Here is a 21,006-nt window from a genome sequence, read left to right as displayed (position 1 = left end):
TAAAGACAATAAAAAGCAATGTCACATTTTATAACCAAGTGGTCTTAATTAAGTGCACATTAGAAATGTAAGAGCAGAGAATTATGGGAAGGTCTGTTAATTTTCCAAATTCTTTGAACATGTTCTTACAGCTACTTTATAACTAGAAATAGGAATTGAAAATTGTAAATTCATGACTGTCAAATAAGTGATTTCTAACTTTGAAATGCTTTACTGATTACAATCAACAAAGACTGGCTGTGAGTTCTCTATGAGCTATCAGATCAATAGGAGCTGATGAGGGACTGAGACTCTACAAGGGAAATTAGACTTTCTAATTGACAAAGTTGAGGTTAACACCTAGTGAATCTACAGTTTCAAGACTGCCTACCTCTCCCTTAGAAAGTAAGAGTTCTGAACTAAAAGGCTGTCTTTGCTTCCAAAAAAAAGAAAATGAATCTACAGTTTCAAGGCTTAGTATGTTACTAATACTTCACATATGACAACCAAACAAGCACATTTCCCATCACAATTGTCAATTGTGTAGTCTGATGAAAAGTTTTATGGATTATCTACATGCCAATTCCTGCCTGTCTCTCCTATTGACTTCAGATGCTCACTTTCTCAATTTTTTTCTTACTAGATGCCATGAGAATTTAGTAGTTGGTTTAAGTTTGTGGAAGGAACAAACTAAAACTGTTGAAGGTTTTTAGTTGTATGTGTCTACCAACAGAACAAAAATATTCAGTATTAACAAGGATATTTTCATTCCCTTAAAAAACCCATCTCTGTTCTAGATTGAAAGACAAAAATGTCTCAGAATAAGGATACTATTCTGATTTACATGGAAACTTCAAGAATCTTAATTTCTGGGCTGGGAGTTTGGCCTAGTGGTTAAAGTGCTTGCCTAGCATGCATGAAAACCCGGGTTCGATTCCTTGGTACTACATACATAGAAAAAAGCTGGAAGTGGTGCTGAGGCTCAAGTGGTAGAGCTCTAGCCTTGAGAAAGTCCAAGGACAGTGCTCAGGCCCTGAGCTCAAGCCCAGGACTGGCAAAAAAAAAAAAAAAAAAAAAAAAGAATCTTAATTTCTTCAACTAAAGTCAAAAAGAGAAAAATCAGATTAAAAATTATTTTTCGGTTCATTAACTCACTTAGAAACACTATCTTGATTAGAGATATGTTTGCCATGACTTTTTGTTGCCTGATTTCTGCATGCCATTCTCATAAAGAACTCACTAACCCCTATAGCATGCTCAGGGCACGGCTCAGCCTCGCACAACAGAGGTATATTTTCTAGCCTTCCTTGCGGGTAAAGGGTATGGCATAAGGCTGAGGTTCTGTCTATAAGAAACTTTTATTCAGGGATTTGAACTGGGGACAATGATACAAAATAAAGAAGTAGGGAGAACTGACTGTGAGCAAGTGATTACTAATTCCGCCAGATTCCAAGAGAGCAAAGCCTATAGCATCAACAGGCCCAGCTAGAAGTCAGTGCTGGGCAGACAGGAACTGTGTAAGGTCAGTTCTGTGGTGATGGGACACACTGTTCCTGGTTGCACAGACCTTAAGACTAAATCTCCAGCTCTCCACTCACCCAGATGACCCTTTTTAGGGAAATTTCCGAAGTTGTACAAAAGTAGAAAGACTAATTTTATGAGCCCCAATACACCTAACATCCAGCTCTCACAACCACCAATATTTTGCAAATGTGTACGGACTTCATATTTTCAATTAATCTATTTTATGAAGATTACTTATCAAGAGACAAACCATTGATACTACAAATCACTCCATTTTGTAGATATATCATAGTTTAGTCAGTCTATTCAGTGAACACTTGGGCTGTTTCTAATCTTCTTGTCATTATGACTGATAGTTATGTTTCCTATTAGCATAAGCTTAGAAGTCTTGTCAAAACAGTAAAGTTACCACATGGTTTAATGATTTATATGTTTATATTCATTTTTGTATATTGTATTATTTCACTTGGAATACCATTCACCACAAAAAAGGGAATTGTGGCAAAGCTCCACAAAATTATGACATTGTCCAATAGTTATTTTTTCCCAAGGAAAAAACAATTTTGTTTTCTCATTATTCTTATTTTTTCGTCACTGCAAAATGTTTTCACATTCCTTGTAAATCTTCACACTACCCAGATGATATCTATTGTTAAGGTGGTCTAGTTTTATCTCATTTAATCAATACTGTGATACTCAAAGCAATTCTCCTTTGAGTTTTATTCAAACTGATGGCTCATGGCAGATTATAAAACTAATTTGGAGGGCTCTAAGTAGCACCTAAAACAAGTAGCCAAACCCAATAGAAAATAGAATTATATCTCATATAGTAGGGGGAAGTATTGTTTAAGATATGTAAACACACGTACACATATGTATTGGGTTACTATGCTATGTGCTTCTCTTACTGTGTATGGTAGTCAAAACAGGTTTAAGAAATACCAATTCAGGGCTGGGAGTTTGGCCTAGTGGTTAAAGTGCTTGCCTAGCATGCATGAAGACCTGGGCTCGATTCCTCTGTACCACATACATAGAAAAAAGCCGGAAGTGGTGCTGAGGCTCAAGTGGTAGAGCTCTAGCCTTGAGAAAGTCCAAGGACAGTGCTCAGACCCTGAGCTCAAGCCCAGGATTGGCAAAAAAAAAAAAAAAAGAAATACCAATTCAGACTCAAATTGTCAGTATTGTAGACCATTTCAATAATAACCAAGGAAAATCAGAATAACCACTTTCATTTCATTTTTATTTTCTGACATAGGGTCTCATTTTGAGGCTGTCCTATAACTCACTATGGAGTCCAGACTGGCCTCACTTGTAATCCTCCTGCCTCCACCTCCTGAATCACAGGCATGCACAACCAAAGCCAGTGGAATATACACCTCTTATGAATGACTTATATGAAGATGTAGAGAGCATACTTTTAAAACTTTCCAAAATTTTCCTACCTTTAAAATCAGGTAGTGCCCGATCATCAACGAGCAGCATTGGTCTGACTTGCTTCTGTTCCACTAAACTTCTTGCTGCAGTCAGAGAAGTAAATATTTCATCTTCAGAAATATCAAATTCCAATTTCTTCAACCTTTCCAACAGATCTTGCTTGCTCTCTTTGGTAGTATTGGTCACAAACCTAACCATTACAGAAGAACTACGCAATCTGGAAAAGTAAAATTCAGAAGTCACTGACAGCTTTTATAATCCTAGTCCCTGAAACTTGGGAATTAGGTAAAACTGTGCCAAATGTTAAAGAGCATATTTATATATATATATATATATATATATATATATATATATATATATATATATGACCAGGAATGGGGCCTAATGGTAGAGTGCTTGCCTGGTATGCACAAAGTCCGGGATGTATTCCTCAGTACCATACACACAGAAAAAGCTGGAAGTGGTGCTGTGGCTCAAGTAGTAGGGTACTAGCATTGAGAAAGCTCAAGGGACAGTGCCCAGGCTCTGAGTTCAAGCCCCAGGACTGGCAAAAAAAAATATCTATGTCTATCTATATATATGTATATACATATATGTGTGTGTGTATGTGTGTATATATATGTACATGATGACTGTGTATTTTGGAAGAGGGTTTCGCTATGAAGGTGAGAATTTCTTGTCTCACCCCGAGTGCTGGGAATATAGGCATGCACAGCCACATGAAATAAAATGTAGTTAATTATTTTCTGATACAATACAGACCTCAAAAATGAGAAAACTGAGGTGCTACAGTTAAGTGATAGGCCAATTTAACCGTACTCATCTTTGCTAGCAGTGAGATTAAGATGAGATTTTCTGTCCTGGGACAGTATCTAATCGCTATACCAAGAGAATAGAAGATGTCCCTGAATTTTATTAGAGAACACAGTAATAAGTTATTACATTCATAAATACAAAGTTATTAGGTAGCTCAGAGAAATATTCCATTTTTATAGATCAGAATAGGTTTTCCAGTTAAGTACTGTGGCACACAACTATAATTCCATCACTCAAAAGGGTAAGGCATGTAGTTCATGAGATCAAGGTCAATCTGGGATACACAAAGGGATCATGTTTAAAAGTTAAAAGAAAGAGGAGATGGGGTATTTCCCTTTGAACTAAATATATGATTAGGTTGATTCTAGGATCTGGCTTTGAAATCTAAATTGATATAATATCACAGAAACAATTAATATCTTATCATTGAAAAATAAATTGTTTGCCTATAGTGCTCCAATCCAAAACAGGAAAATAATTTTATTTTTCAATTTAAAATTGTCTGCCTTTTTATTTTATGCCTGCTCCAAAAGGCCATTAGGCATAAATGCATGAGCCATAATTTAAAACAAGCAAGCAAACAAAGCAGAAAAGAGATTTTAAAATATTTTCCCAAAGAACATTAAATAAATTTATATGATTAAATAACTCACTGTAATCATGATTACTTTTATAACATCTGTGTGGTAGCGTCTCCACAAAACACATTTGCAAAGAATTTGGTCGTTTGTCTTGCAAAAGAAATTGACTGCTTCAACAAAGTATTATCCTAAAAATGAATAAGTATGAAATAACCACATCATTTTAAATGAGTTTTGTTTAAAAAGAAAAACAAAACCAAAAAACTTTTCATTTTATAGTCCCTCAACTTCCTGTAGTCTATTTGTTTCTATAGAAACCAAGCTAGCAGTGAGAGTACAGTGATTTCTCTGGGAAGAAAACCTGCCAGGGCTTGTAACAGAACATTGTATAGGCTTCTACCCCTTAAAAGGCAAGCTTGTAGTTTATAGTTTCATACAGATGCCACTGTTGAACAGAAATAAAAATTCTTTCAATTCAAAGAAGAAAACTAATTTTTAAAGCTGTAAGAATTCTGTCCATTGAAGCAATTTACAGTCATCCTTACTCTTGGGAAGCCTAAGAGATAGGCCATGTCAAGGTGTGAATTCTGTGTATTTCGTTTTCTTTTGCCTTTAAGCAATATTCTGTCTACCATTTTTTCACATACAAAAATGAACATCAGGACTTCTAATGAAGGTAACAGCTTTCAACTGATGCTTACTAAACGTACACATTGTTTCTATTTTTTGGTTTTCCAAAGGGAAAGTAAATAACCTGAGAGAGAGGATGGAATCAGTGTTAATTTTTCTATTACCTGCCACTGTGATATTTGTTACAGTGACAAGTGTTTTCTCATTTAATAACACAATGAACATTTTAAGGTCAGAAAATAACAAGCAACAGATGTTCAGAATTGCTGATTCTTAAAATCTCACTCTTGTTGGATGAAGATGTTTAATACCAATTATTGTGCTGATTGCTTTTCAGGACACTCAAGACAAACACATGTATAGTTAGTTCCCTTTAACACACTTTTCCTATGCATCCTCAGTTTGTAGATAAACCTGTTTGTGTTTAGTATGAAATTGGTACAATGGAAACGTAAGATAGTACCTAATCTTTGGACTCATTAAATTTAGTTGATAGAAATAATCCTACAATTGCAAATTCTTTAGTCAAATATCATTTATCTATTTTGTGTTTTGAGGCACAGTCTTACTACATAGCATAGGCTGGCCTCAAACTCACAATTCCCACTGCTGCCTCCTCAGTCAAACTTTATTTTTAGCAGATGCACATTCAAAGTCAGATCTTAGGTAACACCAGAAAAAGCCAAAACTATGCCTGTGTGCATGTGTTATTTGGATTCCAGGATTCATTTGAGATTTTTCCAGTGTTATTTACTTCTAATTTTAGTTAGAATTTTCATTCCAAAATTATGATACCAACTTAAAAAAAAACCCTGCATGCATGCACACTGGCATGTGTGCATGCATGTACACACACACACACACACACACACACAGAACAAAAAGCCAAACCTAATAAAGGCTTGGAGAACAATGTTTGGAGAACATTCGGGAACCAAAGCAGTTCCTGTATATACCAGTAGGCTGGTGAAATGCCATCTAAAGACCATCCATTTAGCTAATGATCTGCCTTGGTGAAATGGCACTTACAAACACATTTGTCAGCTGAACCTAGAGGATAGCTTGCCTTTTAAGAGCTTCCTGTGCGCCTGGCACAGCTGCATCTTCAATGTGAAGTGTGCCATTGAGATCCACCAAAACAGCTTTTAATGCACGGCGTGCTGCCATCCTTCATTCCCTAGGAGAGAGCAAATGAAATTAAAAATACAGTTTAGGAAACAATGGACAATTAAAAACTGGTAAGTCTTCAAAAATATCATTCAAATCCATGAAAAGATACTGCGTAAGTGTTAAACTGCTTCTCCCAGGGAAAAAAGCATTTAGTTTACTTTTTCTTTTTTTATTTTAAATTAAAAGTAGAGGAAATGCTAAATGAGATGTTACTATTTACTTTCAAGTTTCTTAAACACTGTGAATAATTCATTTATTTTAACATATGAGGCTAATATTCATCAAAGCCTGAGTGAATGAATACTTCATGTTAACATCTTCTTCATTTTTGGTTACATACAATAAAAACATTCTAATCATCCAGCATCACTGCCATGTCCTTGATGGCTCCTGGATGAGGAGCCTCCAGTATCTCACACCACCAAAGAAGAAATGTCAAGTTCCTTCTACTAATTCTAAAGTAGGGAGATGTTTTCCTTACTTCACACTGTGCAGCTTTCCTTTTCTACATTTTTCTCTTCAAATGAGTTCTACTGTGAGTTATAACTTACATAGAGTTTAAGATAAACATGGTTCACATAAAATCAGTAAGGGAGTGGGTGAGATGGGGCTTGATTCACAGATTTTTTAAAAAACTTAACCCTAATAATAGTTCAATGATTTGGATAAATAAAAATGCTTAAAACTCACTGGGAAAAGTATAAAGCAAAAACTGATCTAAAACAACAGATAGGTAAAATTTAAAGTCTGAAAATACCAAAGGTGATCAACAGGCATTCTTGTATGCTGTTAGTGAGAAAACAACCAGTACAAGCATTTCAGAAATTAGTTTGGCAACACTATACTCTAACAATTCCACTCTTGGACACTGTATTCTTGAGAGATTCTTTCATGTTGAACCAAGAGACATGACCACAAATGTTCACAGAAGCAATGTTTGTAAAAGCCACAAACTGGAAACAATAGGAAAGTTTATCAACAAAGGGTGGGTAAACAAACTGTAGTATATCCATGTACAGAATACAACAAGCATTGGAAATTAATGAAGCACATTTAAACATGTCACCTTAAGACAATTCTGAGAAATCTACTGCAGAGCTAAAAGAAGTCAGGTAAAAATACCTACATTACAATATGGTTTGTATATATGTACATTTTCATAACAGTATTAAAATTTAGGAATGGGTATATATAGTAGTTAAAACTGTAAAGAGAATGATTATTTATTATTATTACTATTGCCAGTCCTGGGGGCATGAAATCAGGGCCTGGCCACTATTCTTGAGCTTTCTCAAGGCTAGTACTCTACCACTTGAACCACAGCATCATTTCTGACTTTATCTGTATATGTGGTACCAAGGAATCAAAACTGGGACTCATGCATACTAGGCAAGCAACCTACCACTAGGCCACATTCTTAGCTCTTTATTTTAATTATTAGAAACACGCATGTTACATATACCTGTGTAGATGATAAGCAATAAACATCATTCTATTATTATCAGTCATGCTTCATTTAATAATAGCTAAGTGACTAAATTAGTCCTATTTTATTCTCACCAATTAAAAATCCTACCACCAAAGCTTTGTGAGTGTTAAGAACCTGATTGCCTTTGATAATGTATTTGCTGGAAAAAATTAACAAGAGTACAGACACACAGAAAAGATCTCTAATCAAGATTTAACTTCAAATTCTGCTTTTCCTAAACAGTCCTCATGTCACTCCGTTCTCAATCTTCATTGTGACCTTGAAATTTCAAGGAGGGGGGACAACTTGTGTGTCAAAAGACTAAACTGTCGGGGCAGGGAGTTTGGCCTAGTGGTTGAGTACTTGGTACCACATACATAGAAAAAAAGCCAGAAGTGGTGCTGAGGCTCAAGTGGTAGAGCTCTAGCCTTGAGAAAGTCCAAGGACAGCGCTCAGGCCCTGAGCTCAAGCCCGACTGGCAAAAACAACAACAAAAAAGACTGAACTGTCTAGGGTGTCTATCCCAGTGGGAAACAGAAGATTCTTTAAAATACGCTGCACTACAAAACTAGGAAGATGAGCAAAACGAAGACAAAGCATTCCCACACGAAGAGGAGCGAGCCCGCTTCTCTAAAATACCCAACTCTGACGAGACAGCTTAAAATTCGATAAATACATATCCCGTCCAGCCAATGCAGTTTAACCCCCACTGAAGGATCCACCTGAGCTTCCAAAACCCTTTTAAAACGTCAGGAGACAAAGTCCAGGCTGAGTGGGGGCGGGACGCTGGCCTTCGAGGCCGTTTCCGGGCCGGGTTTCGGGAGGACCCACGCGCAGTCACTGCCCTCCCCGGGAGACCCGGGCCCAGAACAGCAGGAGAGCGCGGGCAAGCGCGGGCTCTGCGCACGCGCGGCAGGAGGGTGGCGCAGACCGAGGGAGGGCGGGGGCCTGGGGGCGCCGCCGACCTTCTCCCGCCCTCCTACAAGAAGCGTCGTTACCGGAAGGCAAGCGGCTAGTATCCCCGCTCCCTATCAGATCAGTTTACTCTGTCGAGCGGCTCCTCACCCCCGTTCCCCTCACGCTGTCCTCAAAAAAGGCCAGTCTCGCGCGCTGTCCTCAGCGTGCCGCCGCGGGCCGCCCCGGGCGGAGCCCGAGCTCCCCGGAAGTCCCGCCCCTCGCAGAGTGCTTCCGCTCAGGTTGGGTACCGGGACCCACTCCACCGGGCCGGCCGCTTGCGTCCCGCGGAGGTCCGAATGTGCTCACACGACACCGCTGACTCGGCGGTGACGTCCCACGTTCCCCGCACCGGCTCGCCCCACAGCTGCCGGGGCGGTGCGTGAATTCAGCCTGCACACACCGCTCCGCCCACGTTCGGCCACGTCCTTGGCGACTGAAGGTTTTGTGGGAGTGGCAGAGAGGCTGAACACGGGAGTTCTGGGGGCTCAGTCCTGTTTACTCAACGGAAAGTAATGGCTCTAGTTTTAGTTATTGCAGTATTATAGTTCTAGATTAAAATTCCTTCAGAAACCTAGTTCTGCTGTTCAGTTTTAAAACCACTGTATTTGACTGGTGTGAATAACATCTACAGCGGGACACAAACTTTCATACCAATTAAGAGACACAAGTAGGAACCCAGAACACATAAGGACCAGTCCTATCTAGAATGAGAATGATGTGGCGGGCGGGCAATCAGGCACCTAAGTTATTGTCTACTAAAGTGAAATACTATAGTTCCTGAATCATAACTGGCTTAGGGAGATCAAGGCCAATGCATTAAAAGCTTAAAGATTTCCTTAAAGACATCTTAAAACTAGAATCATGCGAGTCGCTTCCGGAGATGAAGAATTCTAGTGTTCGGTGTCTTGCTTTCCTTAGGCTTGCTTCCAATGAACACTGACTTTCTCTTGCTGTGACTGCTCAGAGTATGGAAACACTAAATTAACATATAGATACACTGTAATTCCTCACATAAAAATGTCTTTGGTCTTTAAAAATTTTGCATGGCTCATAGACAAATGAGAATGCTCCCAATTGATCTATTTTTAACTAGTTGAGCACAAATTTGGATATGTTTCAAATATTAGGGCTAATGTACATTGGCCTCTTAGTACCAAACAGGCTCAGTTACTTACAGGAGCACAGTGGTTAAGATTTTCTGGTACATTCTGTTAGTCCCACTGCAAGCCCACAATTCAAAGATTATCCACTGCTAATTTATGCACCACCAACAGGAATTCAATACCTACTCCGAAGTGTTTCAAGTAACACAGTGTTCCAAGTAACTTAAATCACAGAATAAAATTTACTCATGAGTCCTCTTGAAATGTTGGCAAGTCAGTGATTCATAAAGAAAAAAATGAATCGTGTTTGCTTTCATAAATTTCTATACGTCAATTTTACACCAATGTACATACTTGAGCTGTTACAAAAGAGATTAATTACAATTAACAGGTTATGCTAAGATATAAAAAAGTAAGTGCTTGACTTGGAAATTTCAACTTTATTTACAAAAGTTCTCCTATAAACAAAGATACCATTCTACTCCTTGAAAAAAGTATAACTGATCATTTTCAGGAAAACCATTTACATATTTTAATCTTTCTACATAAAAATGAATTATGGGATGAGCAAACAACATCACAGGGTAGTCAAAGCCATAGAAACAAAAGAAAAAAATTAAACCTATCTAGCCTCAATGCTCAAAAGAATGGAATATGAATTGAGAATCACATCCTTTAATGTACTACTACACCTAAAAATGGAAATGATCTTTTTTTAGGTGGCATGTTTACAATAAACAGTCTTCTAACACACAGAGTTTGTGACATTAGGCTGTTTATGCTGATTTTATAAAGTAAGTCATCACTGTAAAAAGGGCACAGACTTTACATAGGATTTTCTACCCATGGAAAAAAATGTAGATATCATTTTGATCTCATCATTTAGGCCAATTTAAAGTAAACATAAAAATAACTACCCATAAAAGAAAAACAATACGGTTGACTTAGAAATTGGAATTTTCTCTGAAATCAGAGAACACTGATCATATCAATACATTTGAATTTTTTTTTGCCAGTCCTGGGATTGAGCTCAGGCCCTGAGCCCTGTCCTTGGACTTTCTCAAGGCTAGAGCTTCACCACTTGAGCTTCACCATTTCCGGCTTTTTTCTATGTACATGGTACTGAGGAATCGAACCAGGGTCTTTGTGCATGCTAGGCAAGCACTTTTACCACTAGGCCAAACTCCCAGTCCCACATATGAATTCTTCATAGCAGAGAAGATTATACAGTCTAAATATTCAACCAGAAAGCATGAAATAAAATGGTTCAAATTACCTATTTATCATTTACATTTAGTAATTACTTGTTTTAAATCATTTAAATTTTATGGGTGGGACAATCATTCCCACATCATAGTCACAAGGAAATTTAAAAATCTTGGAAAACACTATCCCTGAGCAGTGATAGAGGAAGTGACAGTCTTGTACCCTTTTAAGAATCTTTACTACAGTATGTAGTAACAGTCAGCAGTCAAATCTATTCCAATTCTATAGCACTACTGTTTCTGATCTGATCTTTTTGTAATGAAACAAGTGTAACATTTTTTCTTAAAAAATCAGATAAATAGAAACTCAAGTTTTATTGTCAACTTTATAGGTTTTTTTTTCTTGTCAAGTGCAAGATCAGCCTGCCAAGATATGTTTTAGCAATGACTGATATAATAACTTCTGTTGGCATCTTGTCTTCTGAGTCTTCATTTCTTCCACTGATGTTCAGCCAAATAATAAAAGCAACACGATAGTAACTGAGTTTACTATTATCAATGGTACTGAAAAGCAAAAAGAAAATGTGTAAGTATAAAGAAAATTAAGGAGAAAAACCCTAAGTGGTAACTAGCATCGAAGAAAATGGAAATATCTAACAATATGCAATCATGATCATGTTTAAATGGTTATTTGTAACAGAGAAACATTAAAAACTATATTATCATAAAATCCCAATTTTATTTTTAAAAGAGTCTGTACATCTTGGAATTAAGGTTAAATTGTACACTAAATAAAGAAGCAATATCTTTGATGGTGCCATTCAAACCCTGGGAACAGAGTGGAGCTGGGCAGACCAACAGGCCTCCATATTTGAGATTAAAATACCGTGCAAAAAAGGTTCTGTAGCTTATTCACTAAGCCAAACTTATGAACACTGAATCCAAAATTGTCAGTGTATGGGGGGGCGGGTGGGCAGGCAGGCAGGCAGGGAGACAGAGAGGGGGGCTGTAATTACAATGTTTAAATATAAGATATCTGAACTTTTGATTTGCTTGAAAATATTTTCCCCATAGAATGGTAAATAGAAGATCTTTATTTTTCCTTTGGAAATATTCCATCTAGACTATCTGGAAGGAATAGTTTCTAAAGTTAGGCAAGGTATCTTTCTTTTACTTTAATTGGTACCACAAACAGATTATAACACCCCAACATCTCATCAAGTATCTTATCTAGAAAGAAGAGGCAACCCAAGAAAGATGCCAATAACTTTGAAGAATAAAGCCAGGTTAGAGAGGAAAAAAAAAATCCCACTACAACAGTATTCACATTCAGAAACTTTGCTGCTGGAAACAATTAAAACTTTAGAGTGCTCTACAACTTTTCCTTCTTACCTCTCATCACAGTTCTTACAGATCGAATAAGGTTCATTAGCTGGGATTTAATTCCTGGCTCCTCTCCAAATCCACCAATTCCCTGGTCTGTTCCCCAGCCAACTGCATAATAGAGAGATGATTACATATGTTGCCTTGCTTTCATTCATTTTTAAAAAGAGAAGTTTTTGCCCTTATTGAAGATATACACTATAAAACCATTACCTTAAAGTTAATATTTATTTTTTCCTTCATCTATACTTTTGAGTTTATAAAATAAACCAAATATTCCATGGCATATTAATTCACTGAAGATGACATAACAACTGGTTTTTATTCCTTCCCTATTCAAAAACCAAGTATTTCTCACATCCAACTTGAAAACCAAAGCATACTGTCAAGCTGAATAATCATTGGCTCAGTTAGGAATTTATAAAATCCAACATAAATTCATTGTAGCTAAGAATCACCATCTACTTTTCTTGGTTTCACCTGATCACAGCTTAGTTAGGCCTTCATGGCATGTTCTACATAGCAGGACACAACTTTTCCCCATTTTCTCTCATTTTTCCTCCTCATTCCTTCGTTTTTACAATTTGAACTTCTCTTGTCCTCATTTCAGTCCATTTTTCACCATCTCATCTGACATAGCTTAATTCCTGACATGCTAACCCCTAAACTTGATGGCAGAGAAAAGTCTTTCATTATACATCAAAGAACCAAGTATCAGGATATAAGACTTCGCTTTGCTTTATCATTGTTATGTAGCTGAAATAAAGGTTAAAAAGGGCTGCTTGCTTTTTGTCATTGAGATATGTCGAGGTATACACTATAACTTCAAGTTCAAAACACAGCTGGTGTTTTTCTCCTACTTCCTCTTCAAGGTTTAGCTCAGGTGCTGCTTATAGTCCTTCCAGTTTGCAAGGATCTCACCATTTTTTGAGCTTTCAAGGTACAGTTATTACTACCATAGCCTTTACTGTCTTTTGTAAGACTTCAATTCACAAGTGCTTCTGTAATTCCAACTCTTTGAAATTTTTTCCTTAAAGGGTTAAAAAGGCCCAAAATTTGGTCATGATCCCCACTGTCTACGAAATGGAAACCAAAGTCCTTAAATTGACTTTCTGTAATAAGCCAATGGGTTCTGAAACCAGTCCCCCCAAGGGAACTAAAGGACCACTGTTTTCTTATGTACAACCATCAAATAATTGAGGTACATGTTAAATTCAGCTTCATCTAGGCTTGATTTCAATGTTAAGACTTATTCTAATTGTCTTTCTTATATCATAATTAACTTTTCTCCTTGCTCTCCAAATAATCCACTGATACAGTGAATTTTATGCTCTTGGTTTGTTGTCTTCAAATGTTCCCCATTAGATTATAAATTCTTAGAAGACAGGGATTACAATTTAGGCGTATTTCTTCTTCTTTCCCACACTACTTGAAAGTATTTAATAAATTTATGTGGAATTAAACTGAGTTATAATACAGTTAAGATAAAGTAAGGTAAGTTCTAGGATCAAAAATAAAAATTCTACATAACACATATTTCTTCAGTTTTAAGATACATGAATTAAAAGATGAACCAATCATTCCATGATAGCTTTGGGGAGAAGAAAGAAGTTCTCTAATGTTAAATACATACATATGCCTGGGCAAAATCTTTCTCCTACTTCCTTTTTTGGGGGGAAAGGGTCCCACCATGAGCTTGATTTCAGGGCTTGAGTGCTGCCCTTAAGCTTTTTCACTCAAGGCTAGTGCTCTACCACTCTGGGCCACAGCACCAGGGTTGGCTTCAGATCATGATCCTCATATCTCAGCCTCCTGAGTGGCTAGGATTACATGTGTGGGCCACTGGCACCTGGCTTTCTCCTACTTGTAGATCTACTCCTCTTTGTTCCTCTGTCTAATCAGTATACTTATGTAGCTTCTCCAACATTTGCTTTTATTCTATTACAAGTTTTAGTTTAGAGCTCAGGTGTGGTTGAAGTGGTGGTAGACAATCTGACTCTTGCTTGAGTGAAGGGCTCCAAGTTGATTCAAGCCTTTTGTCTCATTTGTTTATCTGTGTTTGGGAGGATAAAGGGTGAAAAGAAATAATGCAACAATGGGTGAAGAAATGGAGGAGTGATACTCACTAGACACTATGTTGAACTATACAACTTGTGGGTGGGGATGAGAGGGAAAAACTGGGAGAGGGGGCGGGAAATGGTGACATTGTTCAAAAAGAAATGTACTTTTTATCTGACTTATATAACTGACCTCTCTGATTATTATATTTACAGTATCAATTTAAACACCCATTTAAAAAATAACCTAAAGCTGGGATTGTGGCTCACACCTGTAATACTAGTGTCTCAGGGGGATGAAATATGAGGATCAAGGTTCAAAGCCAGCTGGGACACAAAAGGACCTGAGACTCTTTTTTTTTTTTTTTAAAGAGCTGAGGGCCAAACTGAGGGCCTTGTACTTGCTGGGCAAGGGCTCTTCTGCTAAATCCCCCCAGGACCTGAGACTCTTATCTCCAATTAATCTCTCAAAAACGGGAAGTGGGGCTTGGCTCTCAGGTATAGTGGTAGCCAGGAACTGAAGAATTCAGGGACAACGCCTAGGCCCACAGGTTAGGGTAGTAGCCTTGAGCTGAAGAGCTCAGGGACAGCGCCCATGCCAAATTCAAGCCCCATAACCCACAAAATAACAATTCAAAAAATAAAAATAAAAATATCCTAAAGGCACGTCAGCTTACCTGCAAAGTAAAAAAAATGACATCAGATTCAACAGTCTAATTGGAAATAAAACCTTGAAAATAAGAAAATTAACACTCTTAAAGATGAGCAAGAGGGTGAGTGGTGGGGGGGGAGGGTGATGGGTACCAAGACATGTAAAAGAGTATCAATGTATGTGAATTAATGCACCTTCTATTTGGCAAATATCATGTAACCCTTTTATTAATTACAATAAAAAATTATATAAAAAAAAGATGAGCAAGAAAAAGCATGAGTGTGCTGCTGCTAGCAAAACTGTACCAAGCATGCTGATATGTAATAACTTAAAACTTGCATTTTTAAGTGGTTGCTTTTGAGCAATAGGCAAGGAAAAATGGGACATGTATAGCCTGAAGAGATTTTACTGTGAAAACCATATACATATTAGTTTGATAAAAATAAAAACTTAAAAGGAAATCTGTAAAGATGGTAAAAGATGCCCACTGCAATTAGTCTCTTTTTTCTAGACAATGAACATTTTGAAAGTAGGGAACAAGTGCTGTTTTAGCAACGAGTCCCTTAGAACATTTAAAATTATGTTTTAAAACTACCTTTCAACATATTACAGTAGTGGAGTCTGAACTTAAGGGCTTGAACTTGCTAGGCAGGTGCTCTACTGCTTGAGCCCTGGCTCTTTTAGGCCAGCCTCAGACTCTGATCCTCCCAACTATACTTCCTGGGATTACAGCAGTGAGTAATAGTGCTGGACCTACCTTGATTACTTTTCATTTGATTTTTTGAATATTCTTGTTGCCAAAATTAAGCCTCTCTACAAGTTAAAATTTCTCAGAGAACAGAAAAGACTTGTTACTATATAGAACAGATCATGTACCTAATTTTTTTGTGTGAGCCAGTCCTAAAATTTGAACTCATGGCCTTCGGGCTGTTCCTCAGCTTGTTTTTGCTCAAGGCTAGCCCTCTACCATTGATCCACAGTTCCACTTAAGGCTTTTGGTAGTTTACTGTAGATAAAGAGAGACTCACAGACATTCCTGTCCCAGCTGAGTATGAACCTGGATCTTTAGATCTCCTGAGTAGCTAGGATTTCAGACATGAACATGTACCTATTATTTTTTTTTAATTAGAAACTACAATCCCCAGTAATTGTTTCTCTTTTAAATCTGTTCCAAAAATAGGGCTACACATACTTTTATCATGACTTCAAGAAAATAAATTCTAACATTAAACTTCATTCAACAAAACAGGATAAAATTCTGTAAGAGAATTACTTTAACAGAAACATCAGCATTGAAATATTAAAACAGATGGTGAATTCTTTGGTAATTATAAACCAGTTTCTATTCTTTTGCCATGAGAGTGAAGAACAAAACAATTTAGGTTAGAGAATAAATAATTTATCTAGATATTTCACAGACAAATACAAATGTGACAAGTAAAGGACCAGGTGCCAGAGATTACTTTTTATTATAACAAACAATTTTCCCCTCAACTGCTATGTAGGGAGTCTCAGTTGTTTTTCTCAGGAACCTAGCCAAAGCTTTATGAAGTAGCTTTTTTTTTTAAAAAAAAAAAAAAAGGGAAAATTTAATTTTGTGGCTGTCTTGTCATAGTCATAACTACAAGACCTGGCAAATGTTAAAAGGCCAGCAAGTGAAAGTCACTGTCATATCTGGAATGAAATCATACAGAAAAGATTTACTGATCACTATATTAAACATATTATTCTATACAAAATGCAATCCATACAAGCTGAGTCAAAAATTTTGATAGACACCTTAAAAAAAAAAAAAGAGAGAGATACTAAGGTTTTGAGGATTGAATGACTCCAAACAAATCTCAGCCTTTCTGAGATGAGTTTCCATACATGTAAAATAGAATGAATTTTATTTTGTCAATGTTGTTTATCTGTTGGCGGTGGGAGAACGGGGAGTACAAAATGGAGGTACATAGGATAAACAAATGCAGCAGTGATATTCAGTAGACACTATGTTGAAAATGAAGTATAAAACTAGTGGGCAGGAACAGAGAGAAAAAAATAGGAGAGAACAAAGATGGGGTGACACTATCCAAAAAGAAATGTAAGACCAGAGAATGGCCTAGTGGCAGAATGCTTGTCTAGTATGCACTAAGACCCAGACCCGGGTTGTATGTACCACATATGTAAGTACCACAAACATAGAAAAAGCTGAAATGGTGCTGCGGCTCACGTGGTAGAGCACTAACCTTGAAGAAAAAGCCCAAGGACAGTGTCCAAGCCCTGAGCTGAAGCCCCAGGCAAAAAAAAAAAAAAAAAAAATTTTAAATGTACTCATTTGGGCTGGGAGTTTGGCCTAGTAGGTAGAGTGCTTGCCTAGCATGCATGAAGACCCAGGTTCGATTCCTTGGTACCACATACATAGAAAAAGCCAGAAATGGTGCTGTGGCTCAAGTGGTAGAGCTCTAGCCTTGAGAAAGCCCAAGGACAGTGCTCAGGCCCTGGATTTAAAGTCCCAGGAATAGCAAAAAAAAAAAAAAAAAAAAAAAAAAAAAAAAGTACTCATTTGCCTGATTATGAAATCATAACCCCTCTGTACACCTTTGTGTTAACAATAAAAAACAACAAAAAAGCATACCCTCCAATAAAGTGTTCCTGTGCTACTTCTGGGGAGAAATAGATAAGAGGAAGACAAAGTTCTGAAGGGCAAAGTGCATGTACTATCATTTCTAGGCCAATCCAACAGTTTGTGGCAGTTTCCATCAAAGGCCAAATCTCAGTCACCTGAAGACATTCGGAAAATACACCGGTGAACTTCATCCTAGAAAAGTTGAATGTAGGTCTGGACTATGGTCTAGGTATTCTTTTTTTTTTTTTAATACACCTCTAATAACAAGGTAATTTTTTGGATATCTTTGCTGAAAATCAACAAATCATAAGTATCAGGGTCAATTTCTGGCCTTTGAATTCTACCTCATTGGTCTACAAATTGTTTTGATTACAGTGACTTTGTTGCAGGCTTTAAAATAAAAAAAAAATCTGAATCCTCCAACTTGTTCTAAGATAGCTTTGACTGAGTTGGGTAGTGTGGTGCTGTGTTGGCCTCGCAGCCCAATTATAAAATAGCCAATTTCTTAAAAAGAAAAAAACAACCCCCCCAAAAAAACCCCCAAAACTAACTTGGACTTGTGGTATAAATTGCATTAAATGTGAAAATCATTATTATCAATAGTTGTCATCTATGTACATAAGATGTTTAAAATTATCGTTAATTTCTTTTGAAAATTTCTTGCAGAAAATTCCTAAAAAGCCTTAAATTCTTCTGTAAAATTTTGCCTAAGCATTTCTCACATATATATATATATAATTTATTTATTTATGCCAGTCCAGGACTTGAGCTCAGGGCCTGAGCACTGTCCTTGGACTTTCTCACGGCTAAAGCCCTACCACTTATGCCTCAGCAACACTTCCGGCTTTTTTCTATGTATGTGGTACCAAGGAATGGAATCCAGGTCTTTGTGCATGCTAGGCAAGCACTCTACCACTAGGCCAAACTCCTGGCCTTTTTTTTTTGCCAGTCCTGGGCTTGAGCTCAGGGCCTGAGGATTTTTCTCAAGGCTATAACTTTAGCACTTGAGCCTCAGCACCACTTCTGGCTTTTTTCTAAGTATGTGGTACCAAGGAATTGAACCCGGGTCTTCCTGCACGCTAGGCAAGCACTCTACCACTAGGCCAAACTCCTGGCCCTGCATTTTATATTTTTAATATTCATTTTTTTAACTACCTTTAATGACTGTTTATGTATAGAAAGACAATTTGTTCTTATACATTTTCTTCATACCATAACCTTACTGAACTTGCTCATAGCTTCACATCTTATATTTGCTGAAAATATATCCTTTTTGAGGATACAATTCAACCAGTAACATAATCACTTTATTTCAATGTAGTATAGTAGTAAAGGGATGGGCGTGGTCATTCTACCTGGTGATCTTCACAAACATTACTCTCTTTGCGCTTCATGTTCCATCAAGCAGGAATGGAAACAATAATTATCCCTCAGAACTGCTATGTGGTTACACATATGTAAAGCACCTGATACAGATACAACACATAGTGACTACTATATAAATATTATTATTCTTCACAACCACCTATCTCTATTTGCCCTATTTGGAACAGTTCTTCCCACAGCCCTGTCTCTCCTTTCCAATCTATTCTCCATAGAGCAGCTGGAAGGATCCCGAAAACGTAACTACAATTACATCACATCTTTACATAAGACTGTCTTCACCTGCCTGAGAATCTTCATTAGGTCTAGACTGCTTACAATCTTCCCAGCCTTCTAACTTCTCCCAACCCTTCCAATCGGCCTATCAGATTTCAGCTTGGACATAGTTCCTCCAAACTTTTGCAAATTCGAAGGCAGCATCACCCAGCACTAGTCAAATGCAGCATACTTTTTCATTTAGATGAAATTTCATCAAAAAGGCAGACGAACTGCTGTAATATCAGCTTCTACTACGTGGGTTTGGCACATAATTTGTGCTCAATAAACTGACTTTTTTTTTTCTTGGTGGGTCATGGGGCTTGAGCTCAGCCTGGGCGATGTCCCTGAGCTCTACAGCTCAAGGCTACCGCCCTACCTTTGAGCCAAGCCCCACTTCCCGTTTTCTAGAGTTAATTTGGAGGTAAGAGTCTCAGGTCCTTTTGTGCTCGGGCTGGCTTTGAACCTTGATCCTCAGATCTCAGCCTCCTGGGCAGCTAGGATCACAGACGTGAGCCACCGCGCCCGGCTAATGAGCTGCTTTCTAATAAATGAATCGATCTTGCTGGTCCGTTTGAATTTCAGTGGTTTACCAGGGATGGACTCGGCACACTCTGACCAACGATTCACTTGTATCCGGCCTGCGCGAGCTGGACCGGAGATCTGGCCGAGGTCTTCCGGGAGCTCACACCTGCGTTTTCATCGTCGATTCCTGGGTTCCGGCGCGGTCTTTGGCACTCTAATCCTTGTTGAGTAAATCACTGGGCACCTAACAACTTCAGGCCCTGTTTCACCCCAAAGCCCCGGGCGCCCCTATTTGGAGTCCCATCAATCCATTCTCCTAACTCATCAAACTCCCGGGTGAACCACGCCCCCTCCCCCCCTCAACTCGGAACTCAAAACTCCAGATCCCAATGCCCGGATCAATGAAATCCGCCCACAGGACAATACCACAGTCACTGAGGGGAGCTGACCTGGGGCGGGGAGGCGGGGGGACCGGCGTGGGTGCCCTCCCACCGCGGTCACGCCGGGCCCCGCACACCGCCCGGACCGGTTCCCGCCCTCCCCGCAGCCGCGCGCGGCCTCGCCCGGGTCCGACCCCGCCCCCACCCCGCCACGGCTCCACTCACTGTTTTTAAGAAAACGCTCCTCGTGCAGCACCGCAATGGCGTTGACGCACAGCAGGGCGGCCTGAAGCAACGAGTATAGGGTAAAGGCCATGGTTACTGGAAGCCGGCCGGAGGCCCAAACGGACTCCTCTCTCCCGCCGCCGCCGTGGACGTGGCGCCGCCACCGCCGCGGCGCTCTCAACGGGAGCCGGCGTGGTCCAAAACTCAAGGTTCTCGTCTCCAAGGAGCCCCGCCCACCAGGCTAGGCCCCGCCCCCCGCGCTTGCGTCAGCAGGGCGTGTCGGCCCAGCCGTCCAGACTAGGCGCTGTCTGGCCGTGGCTGCAGCCGTTGAACAAAGAGAAGTGGCTGATCTCAATTGACGCGCCAGATTTCAAAGACTTAGGCGGCAAAACAGGACGTAAGATACCTCAGAATTATTTAAATGTTGAGCACATACACATTAGAATAATATTTTGAATAAAATGAGAGGCAATAATATACCACGTTTACCATCTTTTTAGTTCGTTAACTGTGGATCTGAAAAATACAGAAATTCCATAAGAAATATACATGAACCCAGATACTCTTGAGAACTGTATGAGGTGTCGCGACCACACTTCCACTGATACGCGCTTTGTAATTTTCATTTCCCTAACTTTACTGACCCTGACTTGCTCCCCTTCCTTATTACC

At 38.7% G+C, this 21,006-nt stretch overlaps 2 protein-coding genes across 5 annotated transcripts in view; both read right to left on the bottom strand.

Annotated features, from left to right (window-relative positions):
* The window catches only part of Hdhd2 (haloacid dehalogenase like hydrolase domain containing 2), a 30,431-nt gene extending 21,666 nt beyond the window's left edge, over positions 1–8,765 (bottom strand). For 2 of the 4 annotated variants that reach the window (XM_090353152.1, XM_090353148.1), the window contains exons 1-3: positions 8,668–8,765; positions 6,031–6,141; positions 2,946–3,154 (exon numbers count right to left, since the gene is read on the bottom strand). In XM_090353152.1, the coding sequence (XP_090209278.1) occupies positions 2,946–3,154; positions 6,031–6,131 (310 nt within the window). In that variant the 5' untranslated portion in view covers positions 6,132–6,141; positions 8,668–8,765. Of the gene's footprint in view, positions 1–2,945; positions 3,155–6,030; positions 6,142–8,324; positions 8,489–8,600 lie in introns of those variants that run through there. The other 2 variants (XM_090353150.1, XM_090353149.1) reach the window with 2 other exon arrangements.
* A 2,453-nt stretch (positions 8,766–11,218) lies between these two features.
* Ier3ip1 (immediate early response 3 interacting protein 1) lies at positions 11,219–20,527 on the bottom strand. The gene is made up of 3 exons (XM_090353140.1): positions 20,336–20,527; positions 12,260–12,361; positions 11,219–11,431 (listed from the first exon to the last, which is right to left on the bottom strand). The coding sequence occupies exons 1-3, from the start codon at positions 20,424–20,426 to the stop codon at positions 11,376–11,378; spliced, it is 249 nt and encodes an 82-aa protein (XP_090209266.1). The 5' UTR covers positions 20,427–20,527; the 3' UTR covers positions 11,219–11,375.
* Between the last annotated feature and the right edge of the window lie 479 nt (positions 20,528–21,006).

The sequence above is a fragment of the Megascapheus bottae genome, chromosome 19 (genome assembly GCF_031878675.1).
Source record: "Megascapheus bottae isolate mThoBot1 chromosome 19, mThoBot2.hap1, whole genome shotgun sequence".
Classification (NCBI taxonomy): Eukaryota; Metazoa; Chordata; class Mammalia; order Rodentia; family Geomyidae; genus Megascapheus; species Megascapheus bottae.
The sequence above is the reverse complement of the archived record's forward strand: the minus strand, read 5'-3'. Positions and strand labels throughout refer to the sequence as shown.